At 43.0% G+C, this 17346-nt stretch overlaps 1 protein-coding gene across 1 annotated transcript; it reads left to right on the top strand.

The window, feature by feature from the left end:
* The first annotated feature begins 5303 nt into the window (after positions 1-5303).
* On the top strand, positions 5304-16986 carry crybb1l3 (crystallin, beta B1, like 3). Its single transcript, XM_038814306.1, has 6 exons — positions 5304-5379; positions 5548-5624; positions 6659-6777; positions 13356-13488; positions 14860-15002; positions 16297-16986. The coding sequence occupies exons 2-6, from the start codon at positions 5559-5561 to the stop codon at positions 16463-16465; spliced, it is 630 nt and encodes a 209-aa protein (XP_038670234.1). The 5' UTR covers positions 5304-5379; positions 5548-5558; the 3' UTR covers positions 16466-16986.
* Positions 16987-17346: the final 360 nt, after the last annotated feature.

Here is a 17346-nt window from a genome sequence, read left to right as displayed (position 1 = left end):
CCAACTCCTTGTCCCCTGAACACATCTGGCACTGTTGCGCTCTTCAAATGACTCATTCTCTTTCCAATATGATTATAACATGAATACTTACCAATTAAAACAACCAAGAGCTAATGTCAGCCAGCAAGCAAAGGGGTAATGGGCGAGTGGGACTCGGTCAGAATAAGTTATGGGCAGTAGAGTTTTGGCTGAGTCGAAATAGAGAAAAAGGGATGCTGGCCAGGAGCGCTTTGGACCAATTGAGCTTAGGATGTGGCCAAAGGGTTTTGGCAGTAGATGGACCAAAGCAAGGACTGAGATAGACAATATTTCAAAGGTACAAGTTGGTTGTATTTTTGATTGGCAGAATACAAGGTTCGAAGTTCAGCTCTGGGTCAAAAATGACTAGTTGCAAACACTCTGGTTCAACAGAGATGGAAACTGGCAAGAAGAGTGGAATCAATGGCACAGGAATAGGATTTGTAGCTGGGCCACATAATGATGGCTTTGGCCTTCCCTTTGTTTAGCTTGAAGGAAGTTGTGGCATATCTGGCACTATCAGAGTATCAGTCTGACAACACAGAAGCAATAATGGAGAGGATGAGCTGGATGTCACCAGCAGATGTGAAAAAGCTAACTCCATGTTTTCAGATGATGTTTTTCAGGGGCAGAATGTTGATGAATTGGAGGGCCTGAGATTCAATCCTGGAAGGACTCTTGAGGGAATGGTCCAGAGGTTGAAAGATTTTTGGAGTTTCTCTGGCAACAGTTGGATAATGATAGTTAAACCCTGCAATAAGAATTCCATTGAGCGGGATGATGGGAAACGGTATAGGAGGAAGATGCTGTAGTTGACAATGTCAGAGGCTGCAGAACTGAGCAGAGATAATCCACCTGAATAATAGAGGATGTCATTTGTGACTTTGGGTTATTTCAGGGCAGTTATGGGGTGAACGTCTTATTGGAGAGATACAAACATGGAGTTGGCAGAAAGAAAGGCATAAGTTTGGGCGGAGCCACATGTTTAAGGCCTTCAGCGAGGAAAGAGAAGTTTGATATGGGGCATAAAAGCAGGAAGTGCTGGAAAATCCAGCAGGTCGGACAGCATTTGTGGAGAGAGAGAAACATTAACGGAGTTAACATTTTGAGTCCGTATGAGAAGAGGAATATTGGACCCAAAACGTTAACTGTTTCTTTCTCCACAGATGCTGTCACACCTGCTGGGTTTTTACAGCATTTCCGGTTTGTATTTCAGATTTCCAGCATCTGCAGTATTTTGCTTTTATTTGAGATGGGGCAATAGTTTATAAGGATAAAGGGGTTGGGGGTGGCTCCTTTGAGGAGGAGGGAGGATGACAATAGTGGCGGGGAACTACTGGAGAAGGAACAATTTAAAATGTGGTCAGCTTTTTAATGGAATTAAGAGCGAAAGATGCGCGTCCCGTGGATAAGATAAGATTAGAGGGGGCATGAGGACAGAAATCAGAAAAATGATCTAGGCTCAGGCAAAGGCAGGGGAAACCGTGGAGCAGGTTTGATCAAGAGGGGAAGTTATGGTAGAGTGATGTGACAGAGGCAGTTGAATGGATGGTCTCAGTGATAAAGAAGCCAAAGAACACTCAATTATTATTGGAGATTTGGGAAGAGAAGGCAAAGAAGTGGGCTTAGGGAAACAATTGGTAGTGGAGAAGGGAAGTGGAGGTTATCTTTATTGTTCAGGGATGAACATTGAGGAATAGATTGCTTTGGCACAGAAGGACAGGCCCCATCCTGACTGCTGTAAGCCAATCAGATCTGACAATGGATGGTTGTATTAGATTGTGCACCAGGTATGCTTAAATCTCTGCCCCTTGGATTTAAACAAAGCAGAAATCGGGAAACCATTAAGCTTAGAAAGAGAAGGGGGATGAGGGCACGTAGGTAAATGTGAGGAAGTGGTTGATCAACAACTGAAGAACAGGTTTCAAAACACATGGGACATGGCAGATGAATTTGCTCTTGAAACACCACCTGCAAAAACAAGTAAAGATGGAGGTGAAAAATTCAAGAAAAGTCGCCCCTGTACAATACTATCTTACATTATAGCTCCTCCAGGGTCCGAACTGGGCAAGAACAATTTCTATTGCTCGAGCTCCTCCAATCACAGATTTCCTCCCTCCCATCCTTGCTGCTGCTCCAGAGACAGAATCTATGATTGGAGCAGGGGCAAGGACAGGAGGAAGGGAACCTGTGATTGGGAGCAGTTATGCAGCTTGACCAGCCTGACCCATTCGACTGTGGAACTTTGACATTACCTGGGATGCTAAGGAGACGAAATAGAAAGAGATAAAAGAGGATGGAGGACACATTTGGAAACCCAATAATCATCACCACACCCGGGAGTCAATAATGTCTTGGAGGGCAGTTGCGAGTGGAGAGAAGGGGCGGGATTCTCCGACTCACTGTGCCGAAATCGCGCTTGACGCGGGGGCTCCCACGCCGGCATGCAATTCTTTGGCGACCAGCGAATCGCCACCAGTCGCGCACGCGCGATCAACGCAGTGCCGGTCGGGAGCCGTTGAAAGCGTCCCCCTGCGGCAATTCTCCACGCTCGATGGGCTGAGTGCCCGCCGCTATGGTTCACATGTGGTCCCACCCGGCGGGACCTCAGCGTTCTGGCTGCAGGAGTCATCCTGGTGGGGGGGGGGGGGGGGGGGGGGGGGGTGCCTCCACAGTGGCCAGGCCTGCGATCGGTGGTTACCGATTGGCAGGCGCGCTCATGTGCGTAACTGCAGGGCCCCGCCGGCAGCCGGAGCTGCGTGACGCATTCCAGGGCCTTGCTGGCCCCCTTGAAGACGGAGAATCACCCGGGGCTTTCTGGGAAAAAGTCTGGAGTGATTCTCGCTGGTTTTCCGGCGGGCTTGTGGACTTAGTCCCCAGAAGGGAGAATCCTGCCCCTTGATCTATTCAATGTTAACTTCCGTGTAATGCGGTAGAAGCGAAGGCAATGAGATATGAGAAAAAAAGCTCCACCCATTTTGAATTTCTTCCCACAACTAAGTTCCTGTGCTGGGAGAGGGCCTGTATGGCACTCGAGGGATAAAATATCGAAACTGATTCCTGTTGGTACTGTGCAAGTTGAAGTAACTACACCGGACCCATAGAGATATAGCCTATTCGTGGTAGTAGATGGATTGATGGTCATCAGTTATCATGAGCTTTCTCAGATGCTCAACCCTCGCCCCTGTATTTAATGCGAAAGGATTCATAGATCTTGGGCTGGATTCTTCGCCGGTGGGATGCTCCGTTTTGCCCGATGCCCGGTGGTTTCCAACGGTGCAGGGCGAGCCCAAAATTGGAAACCCCATTGACAAGCTGGCGTAACTGAGCATCCCGCCGGTGGGGTGAAACAGAAATGAGGTGCGGTGGGGCGGAGAATCCAACCCCCTCTCTGTCTCAAGGCAGTGGGTCCTGACCTTGGATACTGAGACATTGCCCGCATCTGGTCACCACAATCAGATTCTGACCTTCTTTGTCTGTAGGCAATTTAAAATAAAAATGTTTATCAACCTTCTGTCCGCACACAAGACACTTGCAGATCTTCCTTGCCGTCCAAACTGTTCACTAGCTCAAACCTGGTCAGAGCCACCCTTCATAATAAAAAGGTTTCTGCAGAAGGTTATTACTTTATAGAAGACTGATGTCCTGCCATTAAGGTTAATATGTAATGTCTGGTCCTACACATTTTGTCTGAATCTCTCTGACAGTCAAAAATGATAGTTGAAACAAGGTAATGTTGCATGGTTGAAAAATGACTCTATGGTTGCAAAAATGGTTGCATTTAATAATAATAATCATTATTATTGTCACAAGTAGGCTTACATCAACAATGCAATGAAGTTATTGTGAAAATCCCCTAGTTGCCACACTGTGGTGCTTGTTCGCGTACACAGAGGTAGAATTCAGAATGTCCAATTCACCTAACAAGCATGTCTTTAGGGACTTGTGGGAAACCGGAGCGCCCGGAGGAAGCCCACGCAGCCACGGGGAGAACGTGCAGACTCCACACAGCCAGTGTCAAGTTGAGAATCGAACCTGGGACTCTGGTGCTGTGAAGCAACAGTGCTAACCACAGGATAAAAGCAAATTACTGCAGATGCTGGAAACTGAAACCAAAAGAGAAAATGCTGGAAAATCTCAGCAGCTTTGGCAGCATCTGTAGGGAGAGCTAACATTTCGAATCCAGGTGACCACCTTTGACAAAGCGTCATCTCGACTCAAAACGTTAGCTCTTTTCTCTCCCTACAGATGCTACCAGACCTGCTGAGATTTTCTAACATTTTCTCTTTTGGTTTCAGTGCTAATCGCTGTGCTACCATGAACTTTAAAAATAAATTAGACCATTTCATAAGTTACTGCAGCACAAAAGGACAACATTTGGCCTATTGCATCCATGCTAACTCTTCTGAAGGACTTATCCAATTCTGAAGGAATTATCCAATTAGTTCTAGCCTTACAACTGTTTTCCCCTTCAAATATTTACCTCATACCTTTGTGAAGGTTTATATTGAACCTTCTTCAAACAACTTGAGGAATACAAGGTTTAATAATACATATGTACTGTCATTGGTATTTGTGCTAACTCTAAAAAGCGCAACACAAATGCAGAAGTAATGATACTCCGTGAGTGCATCACCTATTAAAGTAATTAGCGAGAATGAGAAACAAGTGCCTGAGGTAAGTCCTGACCATGGCCAACAAACAGGCTGAGCTCTGTGAGATAGCGAGTCGTTTTCGGCACTGCAGGCGCCGAGAAAGATCCCGCCACATGTGCCCAAAACGGGACTCTTTTTTACGCGTTAAATCGTGCCCCTTGTGTCCAGGCCCAAGAAATTCTTAGCCCAGCTTTGACTGTGACGAGGGGTGGGGGCCAGAGGCTTGACATTATACCACTTTCACACTTAAAATATAGGCTGCAGATTTTAAATAATTAAGGCATTGCAAGTGCAAACAGTGAAATTTTGTCAGTTTGAACAATACTCTCCAAAGCATCAGCTTGTGTTCTTTGCTAAATATAAAACTTTTTCTGATACTTGCAGCATAAATTAAACAATGGCTGCACAAAGCCGTCTACCAGGTCAGCTCTTTGTTTTAGGCGCACTTGTGTCTACTGTAGACTGTGGTTTTTGCTGATCTGTGTGGTGTTGCCAAGTGAAACAAAGCAAAGAGCTTGCGTCAGCTTCTCCTGCTTCAGTGCAATGTCGTTTTGTTTTGTTTATCCCTCTATGATCTAACCTGGTTGATGGGGGGGTGGAAAAAGCAACAAGCAAAATCCACTGGGCATATAAATAGGATGAGCTGAGGTTCAAACATCACTTTCCATATTTTCTCTTGTCTGGCAAAAGACTGAGCTGTTTTTAGGTGAGCCTTTGGAATACTTTCAAAGTATTAAAAACTTATCAGCTGGGTGCAAAAACGTCATAAAATAGGAAATTTGGCGGGGTGGTGGAAACAAGTTAATCAATTATGTATAAAGTATATTTCTCAACCAAACCAAATAAATTTGTTATATCTTGATTAATATTTTAGCAGTTGCCACAATGTCTCACAGTGGAACTCAGGGTAGCATTGGAAGCCATTCTGCATCAGGTCTTCGCAGTAACAGGGTAGGTGTATTATTATGCTTTTATTTACAGACTATTAATAACTTATTATTAGTGTTGGGGAAGATTAGTGCAAATGAACACTTGCTGTTTAGCAAAAGCTCCTGTTTGGAGAGGCATCTTAAAGTGAGCTAACTTGTGGGAGGTGAATCGAGAATTTCTTGATCGCGTTGACATGGCATGCACACAGTCAGATCTTGCGATTATTTAGCATTATTATGATGAAGTACTCTTTGCTGTACTTAACTATTTTGTTTTACTTTGGAAACATCACAGTATTCATTTGTCCAAAATAATTTTGATGTGGAAGCTGACGTTGGACTGAGGTGGGCACAGTAAGAAGTCTTACAGCACCAGGTTAAAGTCCAACAGGTTTGTTTCAAATCATTAGCTTTCGGAGCTGAGGAAGGATTCTTCCTTGAGGAAGAATAAGGCAGCATTGACCTGAGGAAGGAGCTGTGCTCTGGAAGCTAGTGATTCGAAACAAAATAATTTTAGCAGGCCTCCATTTCCTGTCCATGGTATCAACAGTTTGAAAAAGGTTATCAAGTAAAATATGTCTTAAATATTGTTTTCTCTTCCCTCTTATTGAGTTATGTTTGGGGAAGAGATCCCAATTCTAAATTTCTCATGTAATCACAAGTGTTCATTCTACGCTGGGGATCTGAGTCAGCAGGCAGCGGGAGACTATTTCACTATGAAGTACTTTGCAGGCAAAAGCATCCTGTCCTTAATGATGTCTACAAATGAGCACTTACCAGCAGCAGTCATTGGATAATAACCAGGAGTGGGAATCCTGTCTAATTCCTCCTTGCTTCTTTATCCAAGCATTCTGCTAACTTAGCACATACTGTCGTTTGAATAAAAGTGACTCATGACTCTGTGCCCCACGAGCAGTCACATACCCAGTGAACCATTATGATTGCTGGACACCTTTTTTGATTTAACAATACAAAATTAGGTTTTAAGCATGTGATTTGCACTCCGCCTTCAGTTGTATATTAATTGAGGTACTCTCGTGCCACTTTTGTTCTTAGATGGTCATCTACGAGTATGAAAACTTCCAAGGTCGCAGAATGGACATCAGTACAGAATGTAGAAACATCTGTGATCGGGGATTCGATAAAGTGGGTTCCATCCGTGTTGAATGTGGACCGTAAGTCCTTCCCATGAGAATCTATTTGTGTCTTTGGAGTTCAGCCGTGTATTAACTTGTCTGGTGCAGGAGAGTTTCTGCCAGCTTTCCGAGGGTCAAACCGTTGTTTGTTTCTCAAAAAATCAATCGGGTCCTGACGACTTGTGATTCAGCCCAGATATAGTGAGCTAATGGTAAGTTAGGATGAGACATATTTCCTTTAGGGTGCATTCATGGTGTTATACATATGGGAATCAACAGCTTCTACAGTTTACAAAGTTCCATCCCATGGTAGAAGTGAATGGCAGCAGATGTAACATGTGTCACAGGATTGTAATCCCCCAAATAAAAAGTGCATTGCATACTTAACTGCCACAACATATTACATTTTTAAGGATGAGATGCTTACTTTTTGATTGCACATAAATTAACATAGGTAATACCATCTTTTACAGCTGCTTTCTCAATTCATACTACAGTATGATTGCATATGGAACTATAGCCTTCTGGTAGTTTACCAAAGTGATTATTCCATTTACCATTAAATGCTAACAGAATATTTGTGCCACAGTAATAACATTATTACTGTGGAAGCACAGTAGCACTGTGGTTAGCACAGTTGCTTCACAGCTCCAGGGTCCCAGGTTCGATTCCCACCTTGGGTCACTGTCTGTGCAGAGTCTGCACATTCTCCCCATGTCTGAATGGGTTTCCGCCGGGTGCTCCGGTTTCCTCCCACAGTCCAAGATGTGCAGGCTAAGTGGATTGGCCATCATAAAATTGCCCTCAGTGTCCAAAAAGGTTAGGTGGGGTTACTGGGTTACGGAGATAGGGTGGAGGTGTGGACTTAAATGGGATGCTCTTTTCAAGGGCCGGTGCAGACTCAATGGGCCAAATGGCCGCCTTCTGCACTGTAAATTGTATGAAATTCTATGATTATGCAACTGCTTAAAATTGTGGAACAAATCTTAACTACTTTAATGGTATTCACTCAAACATTGTGAACTTTTAGAATTCGCCACCCCAGTCAATGACACCCCAGTCAAGGCAGTTAGGGAGGCAAATACAATGTTAGCATTCATATCGAGAGGGCTGGAATACAAGGCCAGGGATATACTTCTGAGGCTATATAAGGTTCTGGTCAGACCCCATTTGGACTATTGTGAGCAGTTTTGGGCCCCGTATCTAAGGAGGGATGTGCTGGCCTTGAAAAGGATCCAGAGGAGGTTCACAAGAATGATCCCTGGAATGAAGAGCTTGTCGTATGAGGAACGGTTGAGGACTCTGGGTCTGTACTCATTGGAGTTTAGGTTGAGGGGGGATCTTATTGAAACTTACAGGATACTGCGAGGTCTGGATAGAGTGGACATAGAGAGGATGTTTCCACTTGTAGGAAAAACTAGAACCAGAGGACACAATCCCAGACTAAAGGGACGATCCTTTAAAACAGAGTTGAGGAATTTCTTCAGCTAGAGGGTCATGAATCTGTGGAACTCTTTGCCGCAGAAGGCTGTAGAGGCCAAATCATTGAGTGTCTTTAAGACAGAGATAGATAGGTTCATGATTAATAAGGGGATCAGTGGTTATGGGGAGAAGGCAGGAGGATGGGGATGAGAAAAATATCAGCCATGATTGAATGGCGGAACAGACCCGATGGGCCGAGTGGCCTAATTCTGCTCCTATATCTTATGGTCTTATGGACTAATTCCTTAGTGCCCTAAAGTTAATGGCGTTAGAGTGGGAAAGTGGCCCTCATGTAGAAATTCAGTCATGACCTTACTGAATGATCAAGCAGGCTTGATGGACCATATGGCATACTCCTGCTCTTCTTTCTTTCATTCTTACATTCTAGAGATTTAGCAACATTGTAGAATTGATTGTGATCTCATTAAAACAATACCCATCTCAACTGATGACCACCTCTCCAAAGAAAGGCTTGGAAGCTGAAGGAAGAGATTTAAAATCCCTTGCTGTAGCAGAAGACTTCATGGTATCTCCTTTACAAGTCTAACTTTAAATCCCAGAACACAGATTCACTAGACCTAGCAAAAGCGTGTGAAGTCGTTTAAAATTCCAGGCTACAGCAAGTCCTGAGAAATCTTAAAATATTTTTGAGTCAGAAGTGCGATTCAAAACAAGCTATTGATAAAAACCTAAAACATGTGGTTTTCCAGCCCACTCTGAAAATATTTATTAAAAAATAATTTAACACTCCAGGAGAATCATAACTTTTCAAACCCAACTAAAGGCAAGCAAAATTCATGATTCGACAAATTCATGGCTTTAAACAAACGCTAAGCAACATAAAGGTGCAGGCAACCATTCCAGGCAGCCATTGTTGAGAATGCGTTTTATTCAAACTGATAGCGATTACCATAATAGCAGAACCCACCAAGACACGCCAGCGGAGCTATCTCTTTGTCTCCAAGCAATCCCATTTTTAAATTCAGAAAGCTCTTAAAGCAAAATCTACACCAGAATTCGTCTCACCCACAACATTTGGAATTGTCCAAGAGCCACATCTAATGAGAAATTTGGGGTCCTTGAGAAGAGAACATTTAAACTACCACATCAGATTTTCAGTAGAAAAAAGTCAGCAAAAATCCAGATTAATACCTTTTCATACTGGTTTGGTGAACTTGGGGAAGAAGTAATCCTAATTGAGGGCATAAATAAATCCTCAACCAGCTTTGATGAAATATTAAAAGCCCTTGATGATTATTTTAGTATTCAAGTTATGGAATGCACAGAGCTTTAAAAAAAGAAGAATATAAAACTTCCCAGTCAAACAGTTACCTGAGCAAACTACACAATGGCACCTTATTGGCCAAGAGCTTTCAAAAATCCCCAAAATATGTATTTTTGGGAAGCCCAACGCATTACCTGAACTTCAGCAGCAAGTGACAGTTCAGCTGACTGCAAATGAAGGAAAGTGAAGTTCAAAATATAAAAACCCTGCAAAAGGAAAATGAAATAAGGTTGGAAAATGTTTGCATCAAAGTTGAATTGGAAGGTGTCAAACACCAAATGCAGTCTGAGTACATAACTTTGAAAATGCACAATAAACTAAAGTCTTCAATGAACCACACTGTTTGAGGTCTGAACAAAATAAATTCTGAGGTTGTCACAAAGGTACCTGGAGCAATAACAAATCTGAATTCCATTGTTTGAAGTCAAAGCGGCAGGCCGGAAAACCAAACCAGACACAACAGCGGGCAGAAACTGCACTCAAAGAAGCACTGATAAACTCTTTGAAGAACCAATAAGTGCCCTTGGGAAAACACGAGTAATTAAAACAGAAGTTGAATACAACTTCAGAAAAGGCTGCATTAGGACAATTAGTAGTGGCAAAGCAATGCACTGAAGTACAGAGTGAGAAGGCAAGGACTGAACAGGGCAATAAATAATTGAAAGAACAGCTAACTGTACTTGTAAATGGAATTCAAAACAGTACATAAACTTCAGCAGCGTGAATGAATAAAAAGTACATTGAACAGCAGAATGAAGTAACAGTGGAACAAACTGGATGAGACTGTTAAATTACAGGAAAATTCAAGATCAGGTAATTGCGCTTTGTAAAGTAAAAGAAAACCTTCCAAAGGACCTTCACGCGATACTAGGATCCCTCGGGTCGGAGGTTATACCTCTGGAAAATTAGGAAACAAAGTGAATTTACTGTCACTCTGGAAGTGACAAACCAGTTGGTAGAGAAGACTCTGGAATATTTTATATTCCAGGAGGAAGCCAATAGGTATGAGATAGAGACTGCAGTGGTAAAGAATATGGAAGGAAACATGGAAAAACATTACATTTCCAAAAAGATGTATGAAGAAATGGAAAACAAGAACCTGAAATCGCAAAAGAATATGTAACTTTCAGCTTAGAGGACGGACATGCATGTACGCAGAGGGCAGCACGTTGGCGCATTGGTTAGCACTGTTGCCTTACAGGGCCGAAGTCCCAGGTTCGATCCCGGCTCTGGGTTACTGTCCGTGTGGAGTTTGCACATTCTCCCCGTGTTTGCGTGGGTTTCGCCCCCACAACCAAAGATATGCAGGGTAGGTGGATTGGCCACGCTAAATTGCCCCTTAATTGGAAGAAAGTAATTGAGTACTCTAAAAAACAATAATTAAAAAAACATCCATGTACAAAGGATGGGTTTGTAAGGAAACACAATATCTGAAAAGCTGAGAGCACTGGAATGTCACTCAAAGGAAGTAGAACACTTGAAAGAGGACTGAAAACGTATAAATGGCAAACTTGTAGAAGCACATTCATTAAAGATAGATTTTCAATTAGAACTTGATGAACTTCCAGCTTCAGAAGCCTCGAATAAGCATCATTCAAAATGCCTGGAACTGGAGAAAGAATTTCTGATGCACCACAACAATTGCTTGAAAGCAGAATTAACAACCAAAACTGATAAAATTCTTGAACTTTGGTCCAATCTGAACAATATAAAGGTGAAGATACACAACATGGAAGAGCAAAGCCAGACAAAGGAGATCAGATAAATTTTATGAAACAGATTGACAATCTAATGAGTTATTGAAAGGGCATTCAGTGACCAAGATTCCAAACAGCACTGAATGCCCAGATGAAGTTATCAAACTTAGTTCCACAAATAACTCTGAGACAAAAGACAACTCAATTCCCCAGAGTAGTTTTTAAGATGAATGAAACATTTCATAAGCTCAAAAAACAACTGGAAAAGAAAAGAAATTGGATAAAATTGTGAAACAAGCGAGAACAAGGATTCAATTTTTGAAATGTTGGCTTCCACATATGTCACGATAATCCAGATGAGGGAAGAAGTGAAGGAAACAACAAGGAGACAAATACACTGTTCATCCAACCTGAAAGAAACAAGTTAGAGTATCAACCACCAGCCAGCGCAACAGCCAAACTGACCAAGTGCCGTTCAACATAAAACAATGGAAAAAAAGGATGGAAACATACCCAAATGCCAGAACCACCTCCAAATCTACAGGAAGAACCAGTAGCGACAAAGCCCATCACTGACAGAAGTGTAAATGTGACATAGAATGATCATAAGGCCTTCAGGCACCCTGAATCTTTGAATACAAGGACATGAAGGAAGGAGACAGGGTAATGTAGTAATGAGATGTAGTGTAAGGTTGTGTCACATATAGTATTAATCTGGGACTGGGTACAGTAAAGCCCTTACAGTGGTGTAAGAGAGCACATGATCTGCACCCGGGATTAGTCGAATGCTGGACGGAGCCATGCATGGCAACAAGCATGAAGACAGCTCCTAGATTGTACCCTTTTCTCTTTATTTGTAAATAGTTCTAAGAGTCAGTAAATACAGTTAACCTACATATGACTACAAAGTCTTCTTCAGACCTACTGAATTATAACCAAAACCCTACAACAGTCAGAACTGTACATTTTGTACAGGGTAGGTGGGTTGGCCACATTAAATTGCCCCATAATTGGAAAAAATGAATTGGGTACTCTCAATTTATTTGTTTTTTAAAAAATGGAGCCCGTCAGGATCAGAATTTTGAAATATTTCATAGATCTAGGGCATGATCTACCTGAATGGTAACAGAGTCGTGTAATGTGTGTGATTAGCCAGGTGTTTCCCAGCACTCTGAGCACCAAGAAACACCACGCTATTGACCATCCTTTCAGGTAGATTGGGGGCCTCAGCGGGGAACTTGCAGCTGAAGCTGCACTGTTTTCTGCACTGAGGACATCCGCTTGCCAAAATTCCTCAATGTAGGATGAGTGGCTTCCCGATCTCTCGATCCCCCGCGTGACCCCCGAAGCCCATGACCAAAGCCCCAACTCTTCTATAAGGGAGGGGGTCCTCAGGCCCCTGTGCAACCCTCCCTCATTGGGTACCCTGGGCCTGATCCGCTGTGCAGGAAAAATGCCAGTTTGGCACCTTGGCACCAGTAGTGCCAGCGTGCGATTCTGCCCAGAGTTCAAGATGGAGGCCCACTGCATCATGACCATCTCCCAGGGTAAGATCTACTCGTCCTGGGTACAGAGAGGAGGCATTAAGCTGTACCTTGAACGCCATGATCCGGTCCTCCCAGCGCCTGGGGGGGGCGGGGGGGGGGGGAACAAAGACTACCCCCTTCCCTGACCTCCCCCAATCTCCTGGAAGACCCCCATGAGTGCCATTCTGTCTGGTCCCCGTTTGTGGAGACCAGCACTGAACGGCCCTCGCCCAAGATTTCCAAGGCGAGGGGGTCAGATCCCACACCTTGGGTTGATCATGGGAAAGCATATCAGAGTGAGATTAGAGTATCACAGGGGCGTGGCAAAATGGTTAGAGGAATCTCCCAGCATCTGCTGGCTGTGTTGCGCTTCCTTTAAGGCGCAACGCGGCTGGTAGATCTCGCCCCTAATGTGTTCACATTTCAAACTTGTTTTAAAATGTCATTATTCAGTCTGCTGTGCTGTCAATGATCAATGACAAGTCGTATATTTCTAATTTTTCTATGTAAAACCTTTAACATGCAAAATATTCTACAAAGCATTTGTTTTTTAAGGCAGGAGGTTAGTTTTATTTTGTCATGAAGAAACATTGTTCTATTGCATTGACCTTCTATTTCCATTTTCAGATGGGTGGGCTATGAACAGCAGAACTTCTGTGGTGAGATGTTCATGTTGGAGAAGGGAGAATATCCTCGTTGGGATTCCTGGTCCAATAGCTATCGCACTGACTGCATGATGTCTTTCAGACCTGTCAAAATGGTAAGAAGAGATTTACTGCTTGATTTTCTATTATATTTCTGCAATTAATTCCATTTAAAAGGTGAGAACTGATCCCTCTTTCATGGGCATAGCTCTCCTCAATGCATGATCCTTGGCACTGGTACTATAGCCAATGTCTGGGTGAACAAAACTCAAACGCGTATGAATGCAATGGCCCATCAGCAATTTGGCCAAAACGACCCTTGTTGTGGCGTGAGGCGGTGTCCGGTAGCAAATAAGGAATTGCGCCAGATGAGTCTCCCAGGACCCTGAGGCCTGCTTTCCCATTCTGCCTTTGAACGCCCAGTATTCTGTATGTGCTACAAGATTGCTGCAGCCTATCGATGGTGGCTTGAACTCTCGTACTTATATTTTGTGGACCTCCATCCACTTTGAGTTGATGTCTACGACGATGAGGGACATTGCTCCCTGGAACAGTCCCGTAAAATCAATGTGGAGGTGGATCTAAGGGCTGCCTGGTCAATCCCACCTTATCGCCAGTGTAGAATCTGCTAAAGTAGCGCGCATTGGCCAAGCGGATAGAAAACAAAGGTTAGGTTTATTTACGACATACATGATCTCCAATCATCGAAGGGTCTCCCTCCATGATGTGTACCCGGTGGGGGGTTTCATACTAGTGATCGAATCCCATGTTAAGGGGACGCCCCACACCCTTGTCACCAGGTAGCTTGTATTCAGTGGAGGTCACGGGGAATCTGATAGTCCCACGAGAGCTATAACACAAGTGAAGGGTGAAGTATATAAGTAAAAACAGAATCATGTTAATGGAGGAATTTAACTACTACCACATGCATAAGCTGACAGGAAGAGGGAAAGGACAGAAAAGATACCCGGTGTACAAGATTTTTCACTCGGTAATTTCGGAAACCCAACAAGGGAGAAAGCATTGCTTATAGAACATAGAACAGTACAGCACAGAACAGGCCCTTCGGCCCTCAATGTTGTGCCGAGCAATGATCACCCTACTCAAACCCACGTATCCACCCCATACCCGTAACCCAACAACCCCCCCCTTAACCTTACTTTTTAGGACACTACGGGCAATTTAGCATGGCCAATCCACCTAACCCGCACATCTTTGGACTGTGGAGGAAACCGGAGCACCCGGAGGAAACCCACGCACACACGGGGAGGACGTGCAGACTCCGCACAGACAGTGACCCAGCCGGGAATTATGATGGGTAATGAACCCAAACTGGAAGAGGTGTATGCATGAGAGAACAACTTGGGATTTATGATCACAATGCAAAGTTTAAGATCTACTTCAAATGAAGCCAGAAAAAAAACCTGCCTGTTCTGGTAAATAATGCAATGAAATCACTTAGAATTCTTAAAACTGCAAAATTATAGGACGGCCTGGACCACAAAATATGTCTTTATGAATGTGCCAACTTTGATGGAAGAAAAATGGAGATCTGTGACGAGGACATTCCCAGCCTTTGGGCCTATGGTTTCCAAGACAGAGTTGCCAGTATTAAAGTCACTGGTGGAACGTGAGTAACAATCCTTTCCTCATTTAAAAAAATTGGATCTTCTGTCTGGAAAATTTGGGGGGAAAAACTGAAAGTATCTTTGGTATCACAAATAAATCATTAGTTTTACGGCATACAAGAAGAATAGGTCAGAACACTGCCAAAAGGAAAAGAGGAAGATGCAAAACAGGAGATGGGAAAGATGTGGGAAGGAAACAAAGGCAGGGCCAGGGAGATTGTTTTTAAAGGGAGGGAAAGAAATTGCGAGGCAAGTTGGATTTAGCTCAAGGCTTCAGTAGAGCAGCCATACAGAGAGGCCGAAAGATCTGCCTTTGCTGATTGCATGAAGGGAATTGTAGATAAGGAGCAATCCTGAGGGAAGATTGTTAACTGGGGCATATAAATGAGCCATCAGGTGGGAGTAAGACCTTGAGGAACTGAGAACAAATGAAGGATCTTGAAGGAAAGAGGTGACAGGGTACACAACTTGCAGCACTTCGCAGCTTAACGGTGTCATGGCAAGTGGGGTATGAACTCTTGAGAAATAATGCTTTTATTAATACAGTGAAACAGTTCAATTCCAACGTTTAAAAAAATACATACTTTATCTGATCAAATTTACCTGGTTCTGATCATTTTAAAGGGACCATGGAATAATAATTTAATCAGGAAACAAAATATTTAGAACGGGCTTTTGTACATTTTAGAATAGGCCACAAGTGCACAATTCATGAAAAGTCATCTTTTTTCTTTCAGAATGCATTCACTCTATTTAGGTAAAAAGTAGTAACTTCACCAAGATTTTTACCTATTTATTGTTTGAATGTACATGACTTTGTTCCAATTTTCCTGTTGTTTCTCCACTCCCACATTGTTCCCCTCTAGCTTTGAGCATTGGATGGTTAGACTACAAGATTGTGAGTGGCATGGACAAAGTGGATAGCCAGATACTCTTTCCTAGGGTAGGAGAGTCAAGAACTAGGAGACATAGGTTTAAAGTGTGCAGGAAAAAGTTTAGAACAGATGTACGAGGCACGTTTTTTTGCACAGAGGGTGATAAATATATGGAAAGCGCTGCCTGGCGAGGTGGTGGGTGCAGGTACGATAGTGGCATTTAAGGGGCATCTGGACAAATATATGAATAGGGTGGGAATGGAAGGATACGGACTCCGTTAAGTGCAGACGGTTTTAGTTTAGGCAGGTACCATGGTTGGTGCAGGCTTGGAGGGCCGAAGGACCTGGTCCTGTGCTGTATTGTTCTTTGTTCATTCATTGAAGACTATAATCCATTATTGTGTTTTTTTGCACTTTATAGATGGGTTGGCTATGAATATCCAGGCTACAGAGGATATCAATATGTTCTAGAGTGTGGATCATACAAACACTGGAATGAATGGAGTGCCCAACAGCCTTTGATTCAGTCCATGCGCCGAGTGAAGGACCAGCAATGGTACAAAAGGGGATGCTTTGAGTTTATAAACTAAAATAAATCATGCGTTTAGACAGCCAAGGGAATAATTTTATTGTTTTCATATCAGGCCCACAGAAATGAAGAATCACCCTCCCAGTAAGAAGTACTGTTATATATTATTCCCCATTTTTAAATTATCATGTCATTTTAAAGTCCCCATGGCATTATTCTCTTTTGCTGACAACAAATTTCAATTATTCTTGAAGAGTCATTAAAAAATAATGACATCTAGGTTTTAGTCCAGCGTATGTTTCTCAGCTCTCTGCCTTCAGAGTGCATTGATATTTTTTTGTGGCCCTGAATATGATTTTGGGAAAACGGGGAATGGATGACCTCCAGCAGTGTGGAAAACTCTCCGCTGTGTCTTACTCAGGAATGCAGACATCTTTAGCAAACCTCACATGCACACCACAGCATTCAGTTTTTGTCTCTTTTTCATTTCCACTCATTTCAATATTTGTAACTCATGTCATTCCTTTTGCCAATAAAAGTAATCTCTGCTGTCTTACAGAGATAATAAACTTGAAACTTCAACTAGCTGGCCACAGTTTATTTTTTATCACTTTACATACTTTTTGCCGCTCAGGAGTCTCAATGAAACTTATCTGTAAGTTGTCAGTCTACAGAAACTTCCATTCAACGTGTTTATTTCTAAACAAAACATTCAAATTTATTTACTTGTAAATTCCACGACTGACCCATATCAACCAATTCAAAGAAACATTGGGCTTTAACGTCTGATTGTTAAGCATCACTTGGAAGAGTGCAGGAAAGAAGACCTGGCAATGGGCTGTTCACAGAACATGCCCCATTTTCCTTCCATTCTTTGCAAGTGGAAGGAAATTCAGGACTGTTCATTTTGCCTGCCTGAGATCCAACCCATCAGCACAATTT

The sequence above is a fragment of the Scyliorhinus canicula genome, chromosome 12 (assembly GCF_902713615.1).
Source record: "Scyliorhinus canicula chromosome 12, sScyCan1.1, whole genome shotgun sequence".
In the NCBI taxonomy this organism is placed as follows: Eukaryota; Metazoa; Chordata; class Chondrichthyes; order Carcharhiniformes; family Scyliorhinidae; genus Scyliorhinus; species Scyliorhinus canicula.
The sequence above is the reverse complement of the archived record's forward strand: the minus strand, read 5'-3'. Positions and strand labels throughout refer to the sequence as shown.

Coding starts and splice junctions, on each gene's coding strand:
- crybb1l3 (XM_038814306.1), top strand. CDS start 5,559: ATGTCTCACAGTGGAACTCAGGGTAGCATTGGAAGCCATTCTGCATCA. Junction 5,625..6,658: donor CAGGTCTTCGCAGTAACAGG/GTAGGTGTATTA, acceptor TTTTGTTCTTAG/ATGGTCATCTACGAGTATGA. Junction 13,489..14,859: donor CTTTCAGACCTGTCAAAATG/GTAAGAAGAGAT, acceptor GCAAAATTATAG/GACGGCCTGGACCACAAAAT.